Raw genomic sequence first — 27287 nt, forward strand, 5'->3', positions numbered from 1 at the left:
TCACTGAATGGGGTTTTTACCTTTATGAATTGGAGATAGTGAAGAATATAACTGCATATAATTATTATCTAAAAACATGTAAAACCCATTTTAAAGACATAGTTTATTCTGTAGAAAAATAAATATTGAATTTATCAAATGGACACAACTTTTTTAATGGTTTACACTTTTCTGAAATCTGTATTTACTGGATAGCCTTTATATTTGGAATGAAAATATTTTTCAGTCACCTTTGTTCACATAGGTTTTTGTTTTTTCCCGCAGAGCGTTCCTCTGTGAGTTAGCCATGAGATTTTATGCACGTTCCCCACCCTGCCTGAACCATGTTTCCTTACCTGTAAAATAGAGTGACCATTGTTGACTTGCGGTTTGAATGAGGCTGTTGCTCCTGGGTTCTCAGGAGCCTCTTTGCCCACATGGGCTTGCTTTTCTGCAGATCTCAGTTGTTTATCCAGCCAGCTGGGGACTTAGAGCATCAGTACAAGGAGTCGACCACCTACATCCCCTGGAAGGAGGAGCTGCACAGGAGCAGTTCCGTAACAGGGAGGCTGCAGTGTCCGGCGGTGCAGCGCAGCTTCCTGCCGCTAGTTGTGAACACGGTTGCCGAGCTGGACGAGTTGAGCCACATCAGCGCACACGGGGAGGATTGGAACCCGGCGTACATCATTCACCTCTACCCTTCTCTTACACTGCGGAATCTGCTCCCCTATTCCCTAAGATACTTACTGGAGGTGTGTCTCTTGTATTTGGTTTGGATTCCAGCATTGCACAAAGTGAATTCTAGTTTATTTCGTGGTATTTTTAGCTGAAGTCAGTGTTTTATATCCCATACTTACAGTGTTTTAAAAGTGTTAATGAAAGCAAGACTGGAACTAGCATCTGCTTTGTGTTAGGCACTGTCCTGTGACTTTACATGTTTAATCCTTCTATGGTGGATATTAATGAACCTCTGTACTGCTGGGGAAACTGAGTCATGCAGGGGTTACATAGGCGGCCAAGTCTCACAGCTAGTCAGTGGAAGAGCTGGGATTTATGCCTGTGTGGTTTGGCTCCTTGTTCTTTACCACTTTCTCTGTTGCATCTGCCATAAATTTAAGAGCCATTATTATTACTTTATTAATTTAAGTAAAATTTTCATTATTTGCAAAGGAGAAAATCTAATGAGAATATTTCACCTTAAAGTTTTACTTATATATTTATGAGTCAGTAGCTCACTTAGTAGTGCTGGCTGGCCTTGAATTCACTGTGGACTGAGACTCACAGTAATCTTCTTGCCTCAGCCTCCCCAAGTACTGGGTTACATAAAGTTTTTATTCTAAAGTTAATATTACAATTATTTAGTCCAAGGTTTCTACTAAAAATAACAGAATTACTGTCTTGGGAAATAATAAGCAGCATTTTGTAGCAGTGGTATATGGTAAATATTTTAAAGTTTGTACATACTATGTTATATTAAGATGCAGAAACTGTAATATCAGGTCTTGGAGTATAGCTCTGTAGTAAAGAGTTCGCTTTAGCATGTGAGAGACCTTGAGTTCAAGCCCGAGCATGGTGCAAAAAACAAAACAAAACAAAAAACTGGTTACCTATGTTGTTATTTTCTGTTACCTAGTCATGAACTGTTTCTGAATTATGCAGTTAATTAAATCAACTGAATAGTGGATAAAGAGAAGAATAGTTTATAAATAAAAAGTATGAAATAATAAGGTGTTAGTAAGGGAGCCTGATTTAGGTATTGTTAGTATGCGTTTTAAAAATAATTCACCTTGCTTACATAGCTTGCTAGAGCAGCGGATCGCTGTCACTTTCCTTTTTCCCCCTGCAGGGGACTGTCAGGCCTGGTGTGTGACTAGCAGAGGAGCTGAAGACCAGGCCGTCAGGTGGCGTGTTCAGTAATGCCGTGCTAGCGGCCAGCCGCCAGGGTCCCTGAGTAAAGGAATCCAGCCTTGGATTCTTGTTGTGGATGCATTTTTTTTTCTTCTCAAAATTCCTGGCTGCTGGCCTATTAATGGCCAAAGACAGTTCCTGCCTTTGTAAATGTGGTCTGTGTTTTCATTTTAGTCCTTGGTAATTGTGGCATGCACAGTATATAAACATGGTACTCTGTGGAAGACTTGGCAGGAAACCTGCTTCTTGCAGAGTCTAGCCGCTGTGTAGAATACAGGTTTTGTATTTCAAAGATGTTGCTAAACAGACTTGGTTTGTGCGTGTGTTTAGGGAACAGCAGATACTCATGAGCTGGCAGAAGGCAGTACAGCAGACGTCCTGCATTCCCGAATCAGTGGAGAAGTCATGGAATTAGTCCTGGTTAGATACCTGGGCAGAGACTGGACTGGTCATTTCCGCATATGTGACACGCTTCCCGAGTTCTTTCTTGTGTGTTTTACGTCTAACTCCAAAGAAGCAGTGACAGTTGACCTGTCGGTGCACATCAGGCGAGTTGGCAACCACGTGGTGCTCTCCGTCTTTAGTCCCTACTGGTTAATCAACAAGACTTCCCTGGGTCCTCCAGTACCGCGCAGAAGACACTCACGTGAAGCACCCAGCTGACTTCAGGGACATCATTTTATTCTCTTTCAAGAAGAAGAACATTTTTAGTAAAAACAAGGTGTGTTTTTGTTGATAGAGTGAGTTAAAATTACATGGCTTTCTAACCTGGAAACTTGGAAATTTGAAACTCAACCAATGCAATTGAAATTTGAAACTCAACCAATGCAACTGAGTCTAAGGAGACTTTAAGGAAGGCAGAATCGAGTGGGGCCCTTGGGAACTAACAACAGCAGGATCTCCAGGCAGAATAATTCTTTCTCTAGCGCCTGTAGGATTCCTTCTGTTCTTAAAGTCGTGTCAGATAAGACAAGCTTTATTTTGTATAACTGGCCAGTGTTGATACAGCATTTCTAAAGAGGCTGGTATTAGCTGACCCTCTTGCCCATGAAACATGAGCCAGGCCTTTGAGAAGCCTGGCACTCGAGCCTGGTCTTTTGTGTCCTGGTCCTTTCTTTCTTCTTCAGACTCACTTGGCTTTCCTCCTCACTTGTGTGCACTCGACCCCATGCTGCCCATAGACTTCTGCATATGCTGTCCTCTGCCCAGATGACCACTCTGCTCTTTCCTTGTTTCCTTCCTCTTTCCTCTCCCCTACTGTTTATTCTTGAGCATTCTGTTCAGGCCTGGTATGGATGAAGATTTTCTGTTCCTTTAAAATGAGAGATACTCCATTATTACTCTCTCTCTCTCTGTCTCTTTTTTTAAAGAGAAAAAAAAAGGAAATAAAATAAAAAAAAAAACAGCAGGAAAAGGGTGCAAATAATACAGAATTTCAAGGAAAAAAAAATACAGTAAGATACCACTAGTTAATAGGTTACATATTGTCATCTTTGAAATAGTTGTCCAAATTATAAAATTAAAGCATGTAAAGTGAACATTCATACAATGAGATTGCAGACAGTGCCGTTCAATCATCCAACAAAAGTTCACTAATACGGATTTCCATTCTACACAGTCAAACATACATGCAGTTATATCCCTTAGACCACCTTCCTGTCCTCTCTTTTTAATAACAATTACACTTTTTGGTTTTTTTTTTCTCCCACAATTCTTATTATTTTTTTGGAGAGAATAAAACCTAACGCTAAACAAAACAGAGTCGGTTAGAACAAAAGGATGGGCATAGTACATGTTGTAAAAATAGAATATCAGGTGATCTAAAATGGTTACCATGATTGTGCCTCTTGCTATTTTTTTAAAAAGTTGCCTATATCGTCAGGTAAAACAGTACAGAACAAGACCAATAAAACCTACACTGGAGACCTTACAAGGTTTCAAAAGAAGATAATAATCAAACCATAATGGGTATCTTAGTGAATTGCCTTCAAAGTGGTTGCCTACCCTCAAACTTGATACTATCAAACAAAATAGAATATAGTAAAATCTGACAGAACAAGATGGGGAGAGCAATACTGGGGATCATATCAGGTTAATAGGAAAACAAAAGAGTTACTATAATATATCCCGCTATTTTTTAATTTAGTTTTCCCTTAATTGAAAAAAAATTAAGAAAAAAATAGATTAATTTTAAAATAGGGTGGGATTGAGGTAAAAGAGAACATTGTATTAGAACAACACAGGTCAGAACCGAACAATTTAAGCATCATTGTGTTACACCCCCAGATAATGTAACAATAGTAGTCACCAGAGTGCCTCCTTCCTTGAATTATTTGAGTATAACTTCATATACTATAGCATCAAGCATATCAAGTCAGTCTGAAGCTATTCAAGAGAATGAAGAAATTACAGGGTATTTAGAACCAGTTAACAGAAAATGAACAATGGTTTCTATATTATCTCTTTGCCTATTAAAAATTTTGTTTATACTGTCGCATATAGTAAAATATAGTAAGATACCACATGTTGAAACCAGTGGAAACAGGTGTACAATAGCTTGATGGGACTTCAAAACAAGATGATATTAAATCAGCACTAGCTTTTATGATGTGTTGTTTTCTTCAGAATAGCTATTCGTACTATCATCGATACTAAAATCGAACAACCCAGGTTAAAACCATTCCAGTTAATGAGTGATAACATTATATGGTTCAAACCAATATGATTGGGAATCATGATTACCACATACTTTTATGTGTTCTTATCATTTCTTACACTAGAGAAACTATTCGGTATTTATGCATGTGAGTTTGATTTGTTTCACTTATGAGTATGGTCTCAAGCTGCATCCATTTATTTATAAATATCTCAATGTGATCATTCTTTATAGCTGAGTAGTACTCCATAGTAGTATTCTCTTAAGAGTAGCAGATCTCAGATTTTATTTATGTTAGAATCTCCTGAAGGCCTTGAAAGCTGTTGCTGTCTTGTGCCTCCTGAGTTGGACCCAGTAGGGCTGGGTGGAGCCTGGGAATCTGTGTCTAATGGGTCAGCCAGTGATCTGGAGATGGTTCGAGAACCTTTGTCTGAGGGTGTTGACTGACAGGTGACATTGTGGGTGCCTATTGCTTAGTCTTGTGTGTTTTATAATCTGTTGTGTGGGTAGTAGTCAGAGTTATACAGGAGCACAGATGGGCCCCTTTTGTAAGACCTTTCTGGAATGCCACAGCCAAAAGCAAAGTCATCATTTTCTTACTGTAGTAGCAGTTTTATGTCATGTGTCTCTAATTGCGTTGAGTCTTGCATCATAATTGTTAGTATGTGTTCTGTGTTCTCTCTGTTTAGTTCACTACTCTCTGAAAATAGGAACTGTTCTTGCTGTTTTCTGTTCTGCCTCTCCCAGTACCTTTTCTTTAACACTTGCTGAATAGTGGAGAATGGGAAGGTCAGAGCTGTGCTTTTATTGTCCCCTACCATCTTCTGTGGTTCTGTTATGTATTTGCAAATATGACTGTGATAATATTTTTCTGTGTTTCATAATACTAACCTTTCTAGCAGGCAGTCTAGCCCATCTTCCTGTCAGATAAAGTAAGTAAATGTTACCTTTTAGGTTTTTATATTGTGGTATGTGTTCTCTGGTACAGGTACAATTAAAAATTTCAACTAGTGCCTGGTCCAGCAGTTTCTCATTGGATACTGTGGGAAGTTACGGGTGTGTGAAATGTGCTGCCAACGATATGGAATACCTGGTAAGAATCTGCTGCATGTTTCCCTTTAGCTCTATTCACCTTTTCTGCAATTCAATAAGAATCTGGCTTTTAAAAAATTAACAGAAATTTTAATTCAGAGTATCGTATGTTGGCCTATCTGCAAATTTTTGTGACCACTCTTACCAGTAGTACTTGAATTTGCTCAAGTGAGTAATTGGGTAAATATTCCCAATATGTCTAAGTGAATAATTAGGTAAAATTCACACTATACTAGTGTTCATTCCGTATCTACCTTGCCATGTATTTCTTAAATCTTTACTTCTACCACTTTGAAAATTTAAATCATCTGGTGCCAATTGACCTGTTTTATTACTTCAAAACTTTTATTGATGACAAATACTAAATCAGCCAAACTGGAGCCTCTCCACTAATTACAGTGCTTGTGATTGAAATATTAAAAATGCAGAATGCTAGACAGATCAAACTCCCTGCAGATTATCACAGGCTACCGAATGATATTTCTGAGCTCGTTTCCAACAGAGCCAGATGAAGGAACTAGAAAGTAACCATGGAGTGTAGTTCCTGTTAGCTTCCTCAGGGTTGTCATTCTGAATTATCTTAAGAAGTCTGTGTGCGCACGAAGGTGTGTGTATATTTCACAGCGGCTGAGCCCAGGGCTGAGGGGTGATGGAATGAAGGGAGTGTGTGTTTCACAGCGGCTGCACCCAGGGCTGAGAGCTGAGGGCGTTCCTCCCTGTCTACAGGTTGGGGTGAGCATCAAAATGAGCAGCTCCAACCTCTCGCGCATCGTCACTCTGACGCCCTTCTGCACCGTCGCAAACAAGTCCTCACTAGAGCTGGAAGTCAGCGAGATTGCGTCCGATGGCTCTGTGTCAACTAATAAATGGAGCTACATTGCTTCTTCAGAGGTCAGTTTTTTCTTTTAATTAGGATGATTCCAAAAATGCCAAAGGAATATATTCTTAAAAATCTTATTAGTACACTTTTGCAGTACGTACACATTCACATGGGAATTGCACATGTGCCTAACACATCTTAACATTTTTGTCCCCTTCTCCTCTCTGTCCTCAGTCCTTGACATACAAGTAAGCATTGTATGTACTTCTGTGTCTTACACTGCCATGCTTGTGTTAACATAGGGTAGCCAGTTTTGAAACAGTTTCTTTCAGGGGCTGGGGATTTAGCTCAGCGGCATAAGCGCCTGCCTTGCAAGCAGGCAGTTGTGAGTTCGATCCCCGGTAGTGATAAAAAGGAAAAAGACAAAAAAAAAAAAAAAAAAAAAAAAAAAAGAAAGAAAGAGTTTCTTTCACACTGTAAGTACTTTTTAAAAAGGAAAATTGTTGCTGATTGGTACCTAGCATTCACCCCGTCTAGATGGCTAGCAGTTGTTCTCTAGTTCTCACATACATGCAAAACTCGCATGTGTGCTGTGGGAAATATCCAGAGGTGAGGTACTGTGTGTTGTCATGATTGTCAGTGAAATGTTTCTGTCCTGAAGGAACTGTAAGCTTGTTGGCAGTGCCTACGCTGCATGAGTAAGAAAGTATGGGCAAAATCATAGGAGGCTGTAAAATTTCTGAATAGGTAAACTAAGAATTGTGTCTGTTTAACTAAAATTGACAGTAAAATTCAACCCTTTCACTTCACAGAGAAGGAGACTGAGGTTCAGACTTTCCAGGGCCAGTAGAGTCACTGATGATTGACTTGGTGGATGTTGGTTGTCTATATCAGAAAGTCTGGCTTCAAACTAAACTTCATGGTTTCCATAGTGTTTGAGGAACTGAAGAGAACGAAGGAAAGAAAAGAGGAAAAAGGTTTGAGGGTCAGCAGTGGTCCTTGACTTGGACCCAACTTGTCAACCAAACCAGCTGAGCTTAAGGATAGCTGATGTCATTCTTCCAGTCTTCAGTACAACTCACAACAAACAAAATCACAACAAAAATCCCAGATTCTAAAGTTATTTTAAAAGATACATAGCAAAAAGAAGGATTCCCCTTGCAGTACCACACTTTAGAGCTCTAAGAAGGCATGGTATTTTAAAGCTACTTGAAATGATTTCTGTATCCTACAAATAAAAAGTGCGTATCTTTTTATCATTGATGTAGATTTATCAACAGTATTTTTATTTATACAGTATTCTATAGCAGAAGGACAATTTGTATTGCATTAGAAACTGAAATCCCAGTTTTACAGTTAGGGGAACAGAAGCTCTGAAGCATGGGGTTTAAAATTGAGCAGCTCGGATGGTAACATGGACACTTCTGACCAGCTCCACACTGGTCTGTTCTCTGCCTTCGTTGGTCGTTCTGGTTTACCAAGGATAAAATGCCCTATAAACGATTTCTTCACTTAATGATGAAGTAAAGGGAGCTATGCGCAGAAGCTCATTTTGCTAAGCTCTGGTTTATAATGCTGTGTCTGAGACATGTGAGGCCTTCTGGGCACACAGGCTCTTCAGTATCTCATACTGCGTCTGTGTCTAAGTGCGTGTGGATTAGCAAAGTGCTGCCCGTAAGTACATGCAGGTTAGTATCTGTGCCCTTCTAGTGAAGCTGCTCTGATTTCATACAGAGGTATAGTTCAGTAGTCTTAGTGTTAGATGTAAAGGGTCTTTTAAAGAAACTCAGTAATAATTTAATCAGTGTCAGATTTGGAGTTGAAAACTGACTTAGTCATTTCTTATTTATGCCACTGTGCTGTATAAAGACTGATGCTAACTTTTATGTTTTCAGTGCCTTCCATTTTGGCCTGAAAATCTGTCGGGCAAACTTTGTCTGAGAGTAGTGGGCTGTGAGAGACCTTCCAAACCATTCTTTTATAACCGACAAGATAATGGCACTTTGTTGACCTTAGAAGAACTGGTAAGCTGTTATATTTTAAAATAAATGTCTTAGATTTTTAAAATTTGCTTTAAAATTTTTTCTTTAAATCATGACATAAAAATCTGCTGGTAATTTGCTTGAAGCACTGCTGTATCAGTATTAAGGCCTTGATAACAAAATTGAATCAGTTCTGAAATCAGAACTGATTTACTTTTCATTGATAACCTAGAAAACAAAACTCTTGTGTTTACATAATTGGTTGACATCCCACATGTAAATGATAACCAGTACCTCAATTGGATCTTTTTCCTACAATAGAATGGAGCCATCTTGGTGGATGTAAATACTGCAGAACACTCCACTGTCATAACTTTTTCTGATTACCATGAGGGGTCTGCACCTGCCCTCCTGATAAACCACACACCGTGGGACATCCTCACGTACAAACAGAGGTAGGAGACAGGGGCTAATGTGAATCTTCTTAGCTTTTGTTGGTCTACAGTCCTTTCTGGGAAACTCTTGATAACATCCGAGCATTGCAGAGATTAGAAAGGCAGTATGCGGAGTATGTGCGTCTGTTATACAACAGCCTCATTATGTCTTGAGACAGTGCTCTGTGGTCACACGTTAATGTTTTTGTAACAACACAAAAGTGTATTAATGCAGGAAGGATAAATAGAAACCATTAATAGTCTCACAGCAGTTCAAATCAGGTTTCACTGCCAAGTGATACTTGACAAACTTCTAGAAAAAGCTTCAGGTTTTTGGAGCCTTTTAAATTTTAGAATTGCAGGTAAGGGACAGTGAACCTGTTGCATTGTCTTTTTTTTGTAGTCTGGTAGTACTCAGTGAACTTCTCCTTGTAAATGTGTAACTAAATTTTTGGTTAGAGATAATAGAAGACCAAGGGAGAGGAGTGTGGGTAGGGAATGATTCTAAATTTATAGTTCAGATGATAGGAATTTTTCTTCCTATTCACACATGAGGGCTAGGACATTTTAATCTTTCCTCTGTCACTTGTGTTATAGTGGATCACAGAAGGAAGTAGTCTTAATGCCAAGACAAGCTCGACTTTTTGCCTGGGCTGATCCTACTGGCCCCAGAAAACTTACGTGGACATATGCAGCCAGTCGTGGGGAGCATGCTCTGTTGAAGGTACTTCTTGATGGGGAGTTGCTGGGTGTGTTGCATTGTGCTGAGGGAAGTGGACAGGCTAGCTTCCTTCCCATGTCATCTGGGTCCTCCCTGAGCTGAAAGTGAAGGGGGGACGAGTTTTGAAATAAGTTATTCAAACTTGAGATTGCAAATAGTTCATACTGATAGGTTAATCAAAATTTATTTACAATTTAAAAAATACACCTGCTCCATCTAGTCCAAGACAAGATTAGTAAAATACCTTTTTATTTACTGTTATTAAATGGAAAGGATTTTAAGGTTAAATAAAATTGAACTTTATTTTGAAAGCACCTCTACCTCCATTGGCATTGAATGTTTTCAGGCATGTTTTTCTAAGCATGGCCATGTATTTTATTATTCAGAGAGTTTGATAGTATGTAAGTTTTCCCATATACAGGATTTGATGAAATAACTATGATAGATAGCTAAACTAATCAATTGTTTCTTGGATTGAGAACTCTAGAAGAGGCCTAAGAATTCACCTGCCAGCCTCCTCCCTGACAGAGAAATGGTCTTCTTGCTTTACTGATACATCATCCCGTTTCTGCATAGATACACTTCCCTTTGTAGAGTGTTACAGGCTGTCCTAGGGTGCTCAGTGTTAAAAAGGAGGTCTTGGCTTTTTCTTTAAATGGTGATTGGCCAACAGTTATCTGCCCCTGTTTTCACTCTGAGATACCTTGAAAAACGAAAGCCTGAGCTGACCTTTAGGAAGTGAAAGTAATTGTTCCTATGCAGTGAGGCTCTATTTGGTGCAGCTTTGTTGCTCTGCTTGTGCTTCACTTTCACAGTAGAGAAGCATCCAGTTTGTCAGTAGAGGAAGAACAGAGAAGCCTGCCCTTGTCTGCGCCCTGACTCAGTCACTGGAGCTCTCCCTGGAGCCCTTGGCCGGCTGCAGGTGGTGCCTCTTCCTCACATTTGATTCTTCCCAGCAGCCACAAGTGCCAGGCAGTAGATCCGGACCTCCGAGAGGGAGCAGTGGAGGTGTTGTGGAGGCAGGGGTACTGCGTCCTGCACGGGGCAGACCCAGAAAGAGCCTTCGCAGCAGTGTATGCAGAGCTTCTACTCTTAATGTCTCTGCCCTGTTTTCTATGAGAGAATCAGACCAGCGAAGAGCACATAGTTGTACCTCAGCATGGTTTGCTGGCTTCTTGTCTGGAAAGATGGTGTGAGAAGGGAGTTCTGCCCAGGTCTGAGTGGATGTGACAGGGCAGTCCCAAGAGCCTCTGACAGGCAGTGGCTCTGAACGGCTCTTTCCTCAGTAGGTAAAAGTGGTTTAAGTTTTCCTGCTGACAGACAAAAGCATACGGCAACCCAAAAGCTGGGTGTATGTTTGCAGCTCCTGCTGAAGGCAAGGGAGTCTGCGGAGCCCAGGGTTCAGTGTCAGCCTCGGCCACAGGGCCACAGGGCCACAGAGCCACAGAGCCAGACCTCCTCTCCAAAAAGAAAGGAAAGAAAAGTACCTGATACACTTACAGGAGATCTGTCTTAACTTAAAATTTTAAGCATAAAGATACAAAATTTCAGTGTGTAAGTAAAGTTAGAATGAAATCAAAACTGCTGATTTTAGCTCTGCTCAAGTATAATTTAAGGCACAACTATTAGTACATTACAATAATATGACACAAAGGGATGTGAGCCATAAACCTTCATGCAGTGAATAACATTGTATTAAAATGTGAGTAAACATATTGCTGGGGTATGTTAACATACCTCATTTAACTTTTAACTGATCAAATAGATAAAGAACAAATACAAGTCCAAGAATGTAAAAAATGATGAAATGAAAGACACCTATAATATTTTGTAGTTTATACAGAGCATTTGTCTTCTTAACAGGTATCTCTGAAAATTAAACTACTTATTAGAGTAAAAAACAGTCGGAAGGCTACTGTAACCGTGTAACACAGTTCAAAACTTACACTTGAAACCACAACTACAGAACTTAGTCCTCTGCTTTGGGTAAAATCCTTTGTTTTTTCTCTTTGCTGAAGAAAGCAGGAGATGAAAAGGTACATGGCAGAAACTGTTGCAGTTAAGTTAAGTCCAGATTCAGTGTCTGAAAACACTGACCAAATAAGTCAGACTCATATTTTCAAGTGCCACATGAAACATTCAGCAAAGAAGTCTAATTTTTGCTCAGCTGAATACAAACCAACTACTGCAGTTTGACTATTTTTGGCAGAGTGATTTGCATAAATATTTGCTGTGTTACAAATTATTAAAACAAAAATAGACTAGTAGGCTAATTTAGCTTGACGTTACTTTTGCGGGGGTTGTAGTCAGGCGTTGTGAGAAAAACAATTACAATCAGGACATGAAGTTTATAATTTTATTTTCTGATGGTCATCCCAAGTTACACAAGAAACTGCAGGAAATCTATCTGAAACACCAAAGACAGAATAGTTAATCAGCTAAGGGCCTGAATCCCACAGTAGTGTCTTGCATGAGTCCAGATGAAGACCCAGAGCTCATGACAATGCCTCCCACAAGTCCAACTGGAGGTCTAGAGCCCTTGAGAGGGACTCATGCCAGTCTCTTTTTACCAGTCTATGCGGGGAAGGTCCAGAGGTTAGCAGTGGAAGCTAGAAAGTGTATGCCAGCGGGTTGAAGAAGCTGTGCTGCTAAGTTGACGGTTCTATGCTGGAGCCGAGAAGTCATGTTCAAAAGAAAGACCGGGGCTGTCCTGAAAAGCACCACAGCCATCCTCAGCAACACGGAGTTCCCCAGCTCCTCCAACGACAAGCATAGTCTGGTACATGCCAGGAAGCCAGCGTGACGAGTTCATCCTAGAGACCAAGCAGCACACGTCTTCCCCTCCTTAGCCAGGAAGCAGTGCTCGATGTGAGGACCAGAGCTTCTCCAGGAAAACTAGCAGCTCAAACAGCAACAACTAGGAGAACCCACAATGCCTCAATGCTTTATCTTCTCCACATCTCTGTATGCTGGCAACCTTCCTAAGGTGGAACATTGTGCTCAGGAGCATGCTGATGTAATCCAGCTGGCGTTAAGTTTACCACCAGTTTCCAATCTATATCAGGGATGCTGGTAATTGAACTTAGGACCTTGTACTTGCCACTGAGCTATATTCTCGGGCCCAGGTTATGTTTTTCCTATTTCGGAAGTATTCTGTTCTCCAGCGTGGAGACAAACATCTTTTGGCATTATTACTATCAAGCATACTCTTGTTCCAGCTCAGTGCTCTTTGAGCATTAACCAGGTAACACACACTAAGGTAGAAAAATGAAAAACACACTTTTAATGTTTGTCACTGAAGAAAGGTGAGTGTTGTTTTAAAACAGATAATAACTTTCGTGAAGTCAGGTGGATGCTTAAAGTTTTCCATTTTACAGTCATGCTTTTAAACTTGCCTATGCTTTCTCAGTTGCTGTGGTTCAATTTTAGTTAAAACTATGTGTCTTTGTTTCCCCAGGACGAATGTGGCCAGTTTCCCTGTGATGCAAACATCCAGATACACTGGGTGTCATTCCTCGATGGCCGCCAGAGAGTACTGCTTTTCACGGATGATGTGGCCTTGGTTTCCAAAGCCCTGCAGGCAGAGGAAATGGAGCAGGCTGACCATGAAATAACCTTCTCTCTCCACAGCCTTGGGCTCTCACTGGTTAACAATGAAAGCAAGCAGGAAGTTTCATATATCGGAATAACCAGGTATTCCAGATGGAAGTAAGGCATGAAGAATCTGCAAGAAAGCATTCTGTTCATTAATGCTGCATAAGATGAGGGCAGGCAGGTTCTCCTTTGAGTTTGTTAGGCTCTGTGACAGTGGTGGCGGCAAACCTGCATGCTGTAGCTGTGTGCAGAGCCCTCTGCAGTGACGTCAGTGTGAGTGATGCGAGTAGTTCCTTCCAGACTGAAACTCATTATTCAGCTCCAGTTGCACCATAGGCACTTAGAGATAAGTGCATTCTGAGTTGCAGTGTGGGCACTTGGTTTCTAAAAGATTTGCCTTCACGGCTCCATAATCAGTCAGTGAGACTTCGTGGGGAACTGTGTGAACTGCTAGTGGTTGGAGCCTGAAGATGACTAAAATTTTGTCTCTGCTTTCTTACACAGTACATGTTGTCTTGGTAGGAAAGGAAGTGCTGCTTTTCACGGATGATGTGGCCTTGGTTTCCTTTTTCTCTTTGTAGATTTCCTTTTTCTCTTTGTAGAATGCTCTAGAAACAACAAGAAATTTTACAAAGAAGTGTACACAGGGCTGGGAATTTACCTCAGCGGCGTAAGTGTGCCTGCCTGGCAAGTGCAAGGTCATGAGTTCAATCCCCCAATACAAAAAAAAAAAAAAGTACATATGTACTGGAGTTACTGAAATCGAAATAATTAATTTTATTTATAGAAAGGTTGTAGAAACTAGCTTGGGTCGGTGGAAGCTGCCAAAACTAAATTAGGAAACACACTCATATAGGATGTAGTGTCAATAGTTATTTAGAACTTCATTAAATAATAAACACTTGGCTTTGTATTTCAGTATTACATGGAATTTTTAAAAACTGAAAACCACTTGTTTAGTCATAGAGATGAAATTTGCTCTCTTTCATTCTTTGATATGTTCTTTTCACATTGATGTTACATGTACTGTGGTATTTTTCAACTTGTCCTTTGTAAGAATATTGGTAAAATTTATTGAAATAACTTGATTACTTTTTTCACCTTATACACATTGAGTAATATCTAGGCTCCAAAGGAAAAAGTCATTTATATAGTGTTTAAAAATAGACCTTTATTTGTTTGCAGTTTTAAGTCTAGAAGAAGATTGAATTTAAATCTAGAACTCTCACAAACCTCTGCCCTGGTTTCCTCTAACAGCCTGCAAAATTGTACTAATGTATTTGTTATTAATTAATGACTGCTGCTAACATTACTGTTGTAAAATAAGTACTTCGTTTACTTTGGGCTTCACTCACTCTTACTAGTCTATGACTGTCACAGTATATAACCTGAACCCAGCATTACAGTATCACATAGAACAACATAGGCCTTAAAAGTTTCTTGTCTTTCGTCTGTTAATCCCTCCTCTCCTCTTTTTCCTGAATTCCTGGGAAAGACTGATCTTAGGCATCCTAGTAAAGGGCTCCTGTTGCTTCAGTCTGCAGTTCCCTGAGGATATCTAATGCCCAGTACTTTTCATATGCTTACTTGTCTTGAGTGCTTTCTTCTGTTAGCTGTTGGGGTCTTTCCTCTACTTAAATTTGCTGTTTTCGTTTGTTCATTCGTTTGAGTTTGTTCATTTCTTTTGAGTTGTTCATTTTGGATTCTAGTATTTTATCAGATACATATTTTACAAAAAGCTTCTTCTAGTCTATGGCTTTCTTAGAAAATTGTCTACGCAGTGTCTTTCCAAGAGAAGCATCAGTTTTTCTCTTGTGGGTTGTGCTTTTGGTATTGTGGCTGAGTAGTCTCTTCAGTGCCCAGGTTCCCTATTTTCTCCTATTATCTTCTTGAAATTACAGTCTGTTCTGTGTATGTTTAGAGCTGTAAGCCAGTTTGAGTTAATGGCTTTGTAAAGAATGATAGCAGTTCTGTGTCTAGGTCACTTTGTTGCACAGGGTTGTCTGTCATTTGCTAAAAAGACTGTCTTTTGTCTAGTTGCTTGTTTTCCTTTTAAACAGTTATTTGACCTATTTGTTTGGGTCTATGTCCAGGCTCTCTGTTTTCGCAGCAGATTATCTTGATTAGCCTAGTTTTCTAGTACGGCTTGAAGCAGGGTAGTATCAGTCTTCTGACTTACTCTGTCCTCGTGTTGTCTCCTTTTTATCCTTTTGCCTTTCCATGTATACTTTAGAATCAGTTTGTTGATAGTTACAAAATACTTTGCTGAACTTTTTATTGATATTGCATTGTATCTATAAAGCAACTTGGGAAAAACATGTTAACAATGTTAGCTCTTCACGTCTGTGTGTGTGGAGTAGCTCTCTGTTAGCTCTTGAATTTCTTTCACCACTTTCACTAGTTTTTCTCTCACAGATTGTATACATATGTTTTAGACTTATTTATACCTAAGCACTGTTTTATTTGGTATTAATGTAAATGATACTGTGTTTCTGGCTTCCAACCTTGTTTAATTGCTTGGTAGTTCCAGGGAATTTTGGGGGTGGGTTTTTTTTTTTTTTGGTTCATTTTTGAAATTTTCTGTGTAGACAATCATGTCATTTATGATGATAGCTTTATTTCTCCTTTTCCAGTATTCATTCCCCTCCTCCCCTCTCCTCTTGCTTTCCTCTCCTCTCTCTGCATTATCTAGGACTTCCAGCACAGTGTTGAATGAGAGGGGTGAGTGTGAACATCGTTGCCTTCTTCCTGATCTGTGGAAAGCATCTAGTTTATCCTCCTGAAATACAGTGTCAGTGATAGGTGTTTTGTAGATGTTCATTATCAAGCTAAGGAAATTTTCTTGGAGGTTTTATCATAAAGACTTTTTGGATATATGTAATTTGTAGTAGATAATTTTGTTTAATAACTTCATTAACTCCTAAACATCACCAGATAGTGAAGATTTCTTGTGATTGTTACTAGTAAACTATGCAAATTAATGTATTATAGATTTACATTTTTTTCTGTAAACAATATTCTCTCATGCAAGGATCAGTAAGGTATGGCTGAATCTGGTCCACTGCCTGTTTTCCTTTGGCTTTTGAGCTAAGAATGATTCTTCACACGTTTATAGGGTAGAAAAAACCAAAAGAATCCTTGTTTTGTAATACGTAACAATTGTATGATATTCAAAGGTTAGGGTTGAAGTTGAGGTTTTGGACCGCAAGCATGTTCATTCTTTTGTGTTGGTGGCTGATGTTAGGGTGTGTTCATTGTGCTACAAATCCCAGCAACTGTTGTACATACTGCTTGCTTTACTGCACACTTTGTAGTACTGATGGTAGACTTTGAAGGTGACCCTTAGGGCACAATGCAGTGTGGATTATTGTTTCAAAATGGTAAAGCATTATTTTATTGTATAACAGCATCATAGCTGTGCTAAAATAATGCAAACTGTATTGACCTTTGTAAACAAAGCATACATGAAAAAAACACAGCAATGTACAGAAGATTTGAAACAAAATGTCTTACTACAGCATAATTTCTTGATTAAAAACAAGAAAACGACAAAGTGAGGTTGTAACCAAGGTGAGTTTCAGAGCGAGTCATTCATTTCCTAGGCAAGCAAAGAAAATCTTTTTACTACTAGTAAGTTAATTGGGTCATGGCTGATAACAGGAGCTAAAGAAATGTGTCCAGAGAAAATAAAGCTGTTTAAAGCCATTAGACCTCAGCCGGAACAGTTCCATAAAGGAGCGGGAACTTTGAGAGCAACCTCAGCCAATAAAAACGCATGAATGAGCGCATTGAGTCATGAGTACACAGTTTTCCTAAGCTCTTGATAAGTGAACAGATGTTCCCAGTTCTGCTCAGTTATTTACTGGAGAATTTAGTGTTGAGTTTGAAGAAACTGAAGAATTAGCCTCTGTCAGTAGTCTGCCTAGAAAAACTGCTGGTGAGGATACCTTTAAACAAGTTGAAGAAATAGATTCAGCATTATTAAGAAAGACTCTTCTAGTATATTACAGCCAAATATGGGGCTGGGGTGGGAGCAGGAAAAAACTTAGCTGGACAAATTGAGAAAGCTTTAACACTATGAAGCCTTTAAAGCCTGTGTTTTCCCAGTGTTTACCTGTTAGTAGGTGCTCTCTGGAAAGGGTTTGGATCGGCCTTCTCCTAGCCAGTGGTGTCCAGCAGTGAGCTCACCCATCCTGGTTGGGTTAGCTGCTGTCAGCTCTGAGAGTGCTAGAAATAGAAGCTGAATTTCCTCATCGTTCTTAGTGAATGCAGTGCTGTAGCAGTGGTAACTCTAGTTGTTTGAGTTCTGGGCCAAGATGAACATTTTTTGAGCAAAAACTCATCTGTGGTCACTACTCAACACTGAATGACTTTGAAAATTATTTTTGCTGAAGACCTGATAATACTTCTCAGTGACTCTCACCCTAAAATTAGAAGGTTAAGCAGTGCTCTATGGGAAACTTACATTTCAGTAGACTCATTTTGGAAACAACTTTTCTTTGAATAACAAGTAACGTCAAGCTGTTTTATGAACTTTCTGTGCCATCCGGAGTCAAAACAAGAAGCAGGATATCCAATCTCTCAAATATTTGGAGAGAATATACTTTATGACCTTCATCTTGATTCCAGCAACATTTTTTCCTGACCTCAATGCAAATAATTAAGAAACTTCCTCATTTTAATATCCATTTGGGCAGATAAAGAACTGCCACCTAATCTGCAGTATATTAAAAAGCAAATGTCAACGAAAGAATTTAGTAAGCTTTTAGGAATGTCATTCAAGTAATATATTAACATAATTAAAATCTCATTACAATAGTCACCGTATTTGTATAGATCATTGTCCCTGTTTGACAGTACCTGTTTCCAAAGTGCGGTATCTATAGACGCTCATTCCGCATCATCATTAATAATGCACATCTGCAGTGGATTTTTTTTTTCATTTTCCATTTTTATTGGTACCAGGGATCGAACCCACGACTGCCTGCTTACAAGGCAGGCACTTATGCCGCTGAGCTAAATCCCCAGCCCCTACAGTGGATTTTGATAGGAATACTAATTAGGCAAGATGTTATCTGCTCTCACAGAAGTCTCACTAGTAGACTCTTGTTTGTAGAAATTCTCAATTATTTTCATATTTTAAATTTTATCAATTAAAAAGTTTATGGAATTCTCTAGATGTCTACATAATAATCACTCTTTATATAGCTTTTGCAACACAGATAGTGTTGAATATTATAAAGATCTCTTTTATCAATTTAATTTCCATAGGAAATTAGGAGTTATACTAATCTGGAGTTGAATGACAGTTCCACAAATTTAAATCTGTGTTTCTAATTTAATCCTCTTTGTGAATTATTTAGTTCTGGTGTTGTTTGGGAAATGAAACCACAGCAGAAATGGAAGCCTTTTAGTCAGAAGCAGATACTCCTCCTGGAGCATTCCTACCAGAAGCACCAGCGCTCCTGTGACCGCGGCTGGGTGAAGCTAGAGAATAATTTTGAGGTAAGCCCCAGTGTTCAGAGGTGTATTTTGTTGTTGTTGGGAGTGGGAGTGAGTAGTTTTATTGTCTAGTATGTGTAGACATTGAAATATGTGTTTGTTAGTAAATAAACTCTTACTTATTAGTAGGAGTGTTCGTATATAATTAAAATACTATATGGTGTCACTGCAATTAAATGTGTTAATATAATCTTGTACTGTGAAGCCTGATTTAAATGTTTCTCTTCTGTATTGTTTTAACTGGTTTTTTCTACAAATCAGTTTTGTGAAACTTTTTGTGAAATTTATGCAGCAATTATGGTAGTTTATTGAAAATTTTACTCTTATATGTTGAATAATACCTATGCATTGCTAAGTACAGTTACATTACTTCATTGTTAGAAAACCTACAAAAGTTCTGCTGAATTAAATTCATTAATCTGAATGATTGTTGGTATCCACAAATAAAGGTGTGCTCTCCATGAGGCCTTCCAGAACAAAAACTGAAAGTTATGGTGGCTGCAGGAAGACTCCAGAAACTTGACTTGAGTGGGCAGCTTGCCATCTTCAGTCGTATACTCTAGGTGTTCTTTGTCTCTAGTGTCTGACAGCTGAATCTGCACTGGTCACCAGATTTGTTTCCCACCCACCCTGACAGTGGGCTGCACATAAGTGGGGCGGGGTGGGGCTGTGCCCTTTGTGTCCAGCAGAAGCTAGCTATTAATTGTGTATAGTGAGCTTTCTTAGAAAAGTGAGTCTGTTTCAGAGCTCTCGGTTGTAGATGACCTTAAGATCTTCTGGTGAGACATAGAAAGATAGTCTTCTCATTTGGTTTCATCAGTGCACAGATACCTAAAAGGAGATACTCTGCTAATACCAACTTACCAAAATTGTGCTTTTTTTCTAGGTCAATTTTGATAAAGTTCCCATGGAAATGCGTCTTCCTATTCAGTGCCCTATTAAACGAGATTTTCTGTCAGGAATTCAGGTTGAATTTAAGCAGTCTCCTCATCAGAGGAGTTTAAGGGCCAGGTTGTATTGGCTACAGGTAATATTGTTATCCTTAGTTAAATAAGTATTTCTAAGTACTTTGACAATTTTGACAGTGAAATTTCTCTTTTTATATTAAACTTGATATCTTCTGTGGGACTTTGAGTATAGTTCAGTGGTAGAGCACATGAGGCCCCAGGTTTAACCCCCAGCACCAAACTAATAAAAAAAGAAATTGCTCATGTTTTTCCTCTTCTCTCAAGTATTATTATGTGAATTCAGCATCTCCCTTACCATCTGCAGTAAAGAACATGTAATTCCGGCAGCTGTTGAATTTGGCCTGTTAACGTGCAGGGGTGTTGTCTTATTGGGATGATGTCGTTTTTAAAAGTCCCTCGCATCTGTGATGGCATTCCCAAGTGAGATCTTCCTTTGTTGTTCTTCATGGTGAAGCATGGGGCTTTACTGGTAGTTTCATTTGGATGATTGATTGCTTTTTCCTTCTCTGAACCTCCCTCCTTGTCTTCTTTTTAACTATAAAGTTGTTATGTAAGGCATTTTCTTTTTTTCTTCTTTATTCTTTATTTAGAGAATTCTTCTGTATTTCTTAGTCAGTTACTTACATCTAAATATTTAAACCATAGGTAGTAGAAATCTCACAGGATTGACTGGTTCAAATATTTGCACTAATAGAGTATATGTTAGAGGTATGAAGGAATTCATATATGTAATTATTATATAAAGACTTGCCTCTGCTGAGGTGTGTAAGTTTTACAGATTATGAGGTGTCACATGTCCAAGCAGATGCTGAATTACGGTGAAGGTAGTGTTTTGTATAATTCTGTCTGTGACACCAAAAGCTTCATTAAAGCCTAAGTTGGTTTTCTTCTTTTCAGGTCGATAATCAGTTACCAGGTACCATGTTTCCTGTTGTATTTCATCCTGTGGCTCCTCCCAAGTCCATTGCTTTGGATTCAGGTAGAAAAGGAATTACAGGCATACCTTGTTCCTAAAAGCTAAGTAGGCGCAAGTTTTGTCTTGTATAAAGCTAATCTTTCTCTTGCATCTGCTTCCTTTTAGAGCCCAAACCTTTCATTGATGTGAGTGTCATCACAAGATTTAATGAGTACAGTAAAGTCTTACAGTTCAAGTAAGTATTTTCACTGTTTATCTAAAGGAATCTAAAATGAGCATTTATTTTGAAAATAAATTTTATTCTTTTTGAAAGTCATTTCTGTAGAAAATTATCTTCCACCTGAACATATAAATCCACTTTTGATTTTTAAAATTTCTTCATTTTTTTTTAAATTTTAAAGATAGTAAAGTCCAACAAAACAGAACAAAGTCAATCAAAACAGAGCAGCAAAGTTAGTACAGAACTTCAAAGCAGGATGCTAGGAAAGCATCAGTAGCTGCCGTAGTGTATCTTGTTATCGCCACAATAGTTGTCCATTCCATCAGGTATAGCAGAATCAAGCCAAAAACAAAACAGAAGAAAGCCAATCTAAACAGAAGTTTGAATAAAATAAAACAGAACAAAACAAAACAGTGAAAACAATACTGGATTTCAAAGATAAAATAGAAAGAAATCCCCCAAATTTGCTATATTGCACTGTCATCCTCCGAAGAGATGCTAAGACTGCTGGCCCCAAAATCAACTGGACAATAGAAAAGTTTAGGTGCTTCATGTACCTTAGTTGCTATCAACACAGCCTTTTCTCTGAACCAGCAGGTGGCGGTCTGGTTGGCTGAACCCACTTTAGGTCAAGGACTTTTTGCCCTTAAATTATTTTAATGACGGTGTGTACGTATTTGAAAATGTAGAATTCCATCTGTCACCTTCATTTTGTAACTTCAATTAGAGTGTGGAATAATGAGGTACAGATGATAAGTGTCTGTGAGTTGTGTTCGTTAAAGCAGTTGCTGTAAACTAAAAATGGAGTGGTGCGTGCTGCATATTCTAATTTTGTTCATCTTCATTGTGAAATTTTACCGTGCTGAGTGTTAATACAGTAATATTACCCCAAAGTGAAACACTATACTGAAAATTTTCAGTCTGATTAAGCTTTGCCCTTATTAATGTAATTTTAAGAGATAAATAATGTCTTACTGTGGCTTTTGACTAAATTAAAGTTTTAACATTGAAACTTACCAAGTTTGATGGAAACCCTTTTTCATTTTACGACTTTGTTTTTCCCTGTAGGTATTTCATGGTCCTCATTCAGGAAATGGCCTTAAAAGTCGATCAGGGGTTTCTTGGTGCTATGGTTGCCCTGTTTACCCCAACAACTGACCCTGATGCTGAAAGCAAATGGGTAACATTTTCATTCCAAGGAAAACTGTGTGAAAGGTGGTAAAGTCAATTAGTTTTAAAGATAATTTCAGTGCAGAAAAAAATTAAAAGAAATTCTTGATTTAACCTTTTCAGACAGTTACTCCAACAAGATATTGATGCTCTAAACACAGAGTTAATGGAGACTTCAATGACTGATATGTCAGTTCTCAGTTTCTTTGAACATTTCCACATTTCGCCCATTAAGGTTTGTTGCTATTTTGAAATTTTAATGTAATTGTTTTAAGACTTTTAAAGGGTCTATGTACTAGTGTTTTTAATTTGTTACATCAAATATTTGGTGAGAATTTTGTTTGATTAATGGTAATAATTAAGTGGTTCTCTGTAACAGATGTACAGTGATAATTCCCACAGAAAAAAATTACTAGAGCATATTCTCTAGTCTTGGATTAATAACCCCTTACTCAAGAAAGATGAAGACGCTGACAAAGGCATTTCTTAATTAGGTGTAGAAGTGCCCACCAGCATCTAATGTGTTGGTCGCACTTCGTAACTACTGTCACTGTGGAAACCAAGCACATCAGGGTGCCCTGACCGGAGTGCGAAAGCGCTGAAGTTGGCGTTCTTCTCTTGACGCGATGTTTTCCCTTTCCCACATTTGATTGCAACTGAGGGAGTAGAAAATTGGATGCCTTTCACTTGCCTGATTTTGTACTTTATGAACCCATTTCTTTTTTCCCCTTTTGTGCTTTTCAGCTTTTACAGGGAAAGGTGACTACTTAGTAAATTTACAAATCCTATCAACCATAATGCTCGAAACTTGTGTAATGGACCAGATTTAACAATTAAGAAACTGGAAAATATTGCTCATCCTTTACATTTTCAAAAATTGTTCACAGCACTTTATTTTCAGTTGCATTCACAATCCATTGAGCTTAAGTGGATGGTTTCATAAATAAGGTTATTATTTTAAAATGATACGTTAGTTTGGTGATATCAGACTCAGGCATAAGATCACCTTTAAAATTGACATTGTTTTTTGTGTTAGGTTATAAAGAGTTTCTTTTTCATTACTGAGTGAAAAATCTGTTCTTCGTGGGATTAAATAATACCCTTCAACAAAATTTATTGAGTGCCTGTTATCCAAATTGCTGTTCAGACATGAAATGACTTCTTGGAGTTTATATTGTAGGGGAGTGTTAAAGATTGCTAATTTAGCTCTTCATGTTCTTAGACACACTGGGAATTATGCTGTTCAGTAGAATAATGAAGATTATGAACAGTTATTTTTGTAGTCCATGTTGACTTTGCCTCAGGGAGGGGTAGAGCCCTGGGCTTTCCTGGACTTGTATCAGGTCCACTTTGTGTAGCTCTGGGCAGGTTAAGTAGGACGTCCAGGGAGGACAGAAGGAGAAAGGAGAGTCATCTGCTTCCCTGACACGTGTTGAGTTACCCGTTGTCTGTGTCTTCCTGCTCTACTGCATTAATGTTGCTATTGGATAAAGTGGAAGCCAATGGGAAGGTGAAAGTCTGCTTTTAAGGACTGAGAGAGGTACTGTGGAAACTGAAAGCCTTGTGATTTCTTTTAAAAGTTTATTTGGCAACTCACTAACTGTTCCATAATTGTCATGCCATTGCTAATTATTTTTATGGTATAATTATAACAATTGTTATCATTAATTGTTGCCATGAGCTATGTACCTTAATTGGATGAAAATAAATAATTTCCTGTTTTGGCTGGCAAACTGTGTGCCAGCTGACGTTTTCTTCTTTAAATCATTATCCCATTTTTGTACAGGGATTTTGCTTCCTTCCTAATGACATGATGGTATTTATACACTTGGAATGAAAATAGAGGTCTAGTTTTGAGTCAGACCACTTGTATTTTGTCAGAAAATAAATGAGAATCAGATATGAGTTGTTCTTTATTTGTATACAGGATAAATAACATGTTTTAGCAGGGCTTTCATTGGAAGATACTTATGGTTGTCATACTAGATTGGACGATCTGGGTCCTGTTGTATAAAGCTTTTGTGTTTTGCTTGTGTTTATTGAATATTATGTTTCTTTTAGTTGCATTTGAGTCTGTCTTTGAGTTCTGGAGGTGAAGAATCAGACAAACAGGAAATGATTGCGATTCATTCTGTCAACCTGCTTCTGAAAAGCATAGGTGCCACTCTGACTGATGTGGATGACCTTATTTTCAAGTAAGACTTCTATTCCAGTACACTGGAAGCTATTTATGCCAAGGTTGAGTGTTTGGATACTAATTTTTCTATTTCTGTAGTATTAGCCTAGGAGGTTGATAATGCTTACTACGTGAAGAATTTGATCCATTTTTGATGGTGTTCTTTAAGATGTGCTTATTTTATTAATAACAATGATGATGAAGTCATATTTTCTTTTATTACTCATATCTTGGGGCTGGGGATTTAGCTCAGTGGCATAAGTGCCTGCCTTGCAAGCAGGCAGTCGTGAGTTCGATCCCTGGTACCGATAAAAAGGAAAAAGACAAAAAAAAAAAAAGTATACTCATATCTGTGTAATATGAATATAAAATAAAAATTTAATTATTTTCTGTATTTAGAAATTTGTAGCAATGAAGTGAGATTTCATTGTAACCACCCAGCAAAGTACAGAAATAACAACATCTTGTTACCTTTAATATGAGGATATTTATGTGTGCTGGTTACATATGAATTCAGTAACTCTCTGTGGCATTGAATATTCAGTAGTGGTATTGGGACAAGGAGTCAGCTGGAAGAAAATTTTTCAAATTATTTCTGTCTCACAAAACAAAGGATAAAATACTGTGTAATTTTCAATCTGAAAGACTTGAAAAAAATTTGTTATTAGATCTGTGAGTAGAGAAAATCTAAGCTTAAAAGCTATAAGAAAAATTTCTTACAGCTTTTCAGTGGAAAATGCAAAATAGATTGTACCACATAAAAATTGAATATTTCGTATTAGAGCCGAGGAAGATGAAGACAAAAGCTGGAAAAGTACAATGATATAAGATGTAGAGAGGATTTTTAGTGTTAATATTAACCATTCCTAGAAATTCCAGTGGTGTCACAGCCATTGGACAGTAAGAGGTACCTCACAGAAAGGAAAGTGAAGGTGACTGATTGATAGTTGAAATGTCTAGTTTTAGTATTTATCAAAAGTGCATGTAGGGCCTCAGCAGCATAAGCACCTGCCTTGCAAGCAAGCGGTCATGAGTTCGATCCCCGGTACCGATTTAAAAAAAAAAAAAAAGGAAAAAAAGTGCATGCAGATTGATGTAAATTATCACCACTTCAAAATGCAAGTGGTCCTCATACTACTAGATGGAGTGGGTCTAAGAAATGGACACTTTTTTATGCTGTGGATGTTAGTGGAAAGCTCTGCATCTATGGAGTCTGTTTTTGTGGTCTGTCATTCAGTATTCTGTTTTGGGAATTTAGTCCAAAAAATAATCTTGAAAAGCAGCTAGAGTTATATTCAAAATATATGAGGCAGCATGAATTATACCCAGAACTGGGCTCTTGGTGACAGAGGGGAGTTGGTCATTCCGATGCTGTCCCACAGAGTGGCAGTGGAATGCTGTGTACCCGAGGTGATTTAATGGGACGTGAGTGAAGATAAAAACAGATACCCACAATGATGGCACATAAAATATTGTAAATGCTTTGTAATTGCATAGAAAAGAATTAAAAATGGAAACGATGAGGAAACGAAAAAATCTAGAGTGGTGAGATGGTGGTTGACTTTAAAAATTGTGTACTCTGTCACATATTTATTGTAAGCTTACATGAAAATGCACTATTTTAATCATAATTTTGTTACCATAACATTAAGATACCAGCTGTAAATTACATCAATGCAAAGTTAAATATGAAAGAATTGACTGTGACTAGAATAGGCTATTAGTGAATTTTAAGTCCTTTTCCCCCAGAATATAGTTTTAGTGTTTTGAAATTTTCCTTTTTCTCCTCCTAGACTTGCTTATTTTGAAATACAATACCAGTTTTACAAGAGAGATCAACTCGTGTGGAGTGTTGTTAGGCATTACAGTGAACAGGTAATTTCTTATTAGAGTAGCTTTCAGGGAATATACTTCATAAAATACTAGAATAAAACATTTGTATGTGATTGTGTAATATGTAGTAATGTTTACATAATTTATCTCAATTTATAATCTCAAAACTTAGTGTTCTTCTTAAATGATTAATTTGTTCTTTAGTTCTGCCACCATTATATACTTTTCAAAAATTTCCCCCTGTGCCTCTTTCCCTTTGCAGTTGTTACCATTTGGGAAAGAGTAGTGATTTTGGTGTCATTACTTTTGAGTTCTTGAGGGGCTGTTGTCTGTCAGCATAGCATATGGAATTGCAAGAGAAACTGTGGTCTGGTTTCTTTCCTGGACGTCTATCACCCTGTGGTTCTGTAGGTGTCCAGCTGCTCAGGTGGCATTGCTGTGTCCTGAGACCACAAGTGGTTTCCTCTTGCTGTCTTGTGCTAGAAGGTTTTCTCCTTTCTGATGTGTAGATGTTGCAGTGATTACATGTTCAAATAAGGATTTCATTTCTCTTGTTTTTTGTTTTAGTTTGTAATTATTCTGCACATAATTTAAAAAGTAATAGTGATGATAAGGTAAAAATAACAACCACCATTACTGAATTATGTATTTGTTTAATAGGTATACTCACCCATGCAAGGTTGATGTAGCTTTGCGTTTCGTAGATGAGAAGGTGGAGGCTGGTAGATACTTGTCATGGTTTTCATAATTGCTAAAGGACAGACTCTACCTCAAACTTAGTTTCAATTTGAAAGCCGTACAAGTGTGACACCTGATACACAATGAAATATCAGTCAGTGGATGTGGGAGTGGAGATTCCACATGGCTCTCCTTTTACCTAAGCATAATCTCTCACACCCATTCCCTACTGTATCATGATGCCCTTTTTTTTTGAACAGCTGCAAAGGACTTAGTTTACCTTTTGTCTTCCATAGTTCTTAAAACAGATGTATGTCCTTGTGTTGGGCTTAGATGTGCTTGGAAACCCATTTGGATTAATTAGAGGTCTGTCTGAAGGAGTTGAAGCTTTCTTCTACGAACCCTTCCAGGTATTGCTTTTTTTTAAAAGTTCAAGTGTGGGTATAAAATTTTTAATGACAATAGTTTGTATTTTCATTGTATCTAGGAACTGAATGATATTTATTTATTTAAAAATATTTGAAATGACATTGAAAGCCTGATTTTGTGAATTAAATAAGCACTTGTGCTTATCTGGACAATGAAATGTGCCCATGTCCCAGATTTAGTGTAGTTACGAGGGTGTTTACAGTGTCGGG

General features: G+C 38.2%; 1 protein-coding gene across 1 annotated transcript in view; it reads left to right on the forward strand.

The window, feature by feature from the left end:
• LOC134474738 (intermembrane lipid transfer protein VPS13C-like) overlaps positions 1–27287 on the forward strand; it is a 94440-nt gene that overhangs the window by 57182 nt on the left and 9971 nt on the right. Inside the window, 18 exon segments of the mRNA XM_063243276.1 lie at positions 437–731; positions 2218–2502; positions 2504–2608; positions 5532–5636; positions 6362–6526; positions 8351–8479; positions 8759–8892; positions 9469–9595; positions 13050–13285; positions 18550–18691; positions 19575–19715; positions 20554–20635; positions 20738–20807; positions 21861–21972; positions 22090–22197; positions 24024–24157; positions 25932–26013; positions 26946–27059. Coding sequence (XP_063099346.1) covers positions 437–731; positions 2218–2502; positions 2504–2608; positions 5532–5636; positions 6362–6526; positions 8351–8479; positions 8759–8892; positions 9469–9595; positions 13050–13285; positions 18550–18691; positions 19575–19715; positions 20554–20635; positions 20738–20807; positions 21861–21972; positions 22090–22197; positions 24024–24157; positions 25932–26013; positions 26946–27059 — 2566 coding nt within the window.

Source organism: Cavia porcellus, unplaced genomic scaffold (genome assembly GCF_034190915.1).
Source record: "Cavia porcellus strain 051 isolate PalLab524CR breed Dunkin Hartley unplaced genomic scaffold, mCavPor4.1 scaffold_37, whole genome shotgun sequence".
NCBI lineage: Eukaryota > Metazoa > Chordata > Mammalia > Rodentia > Caviidae > Cavia > Cavia porcellus.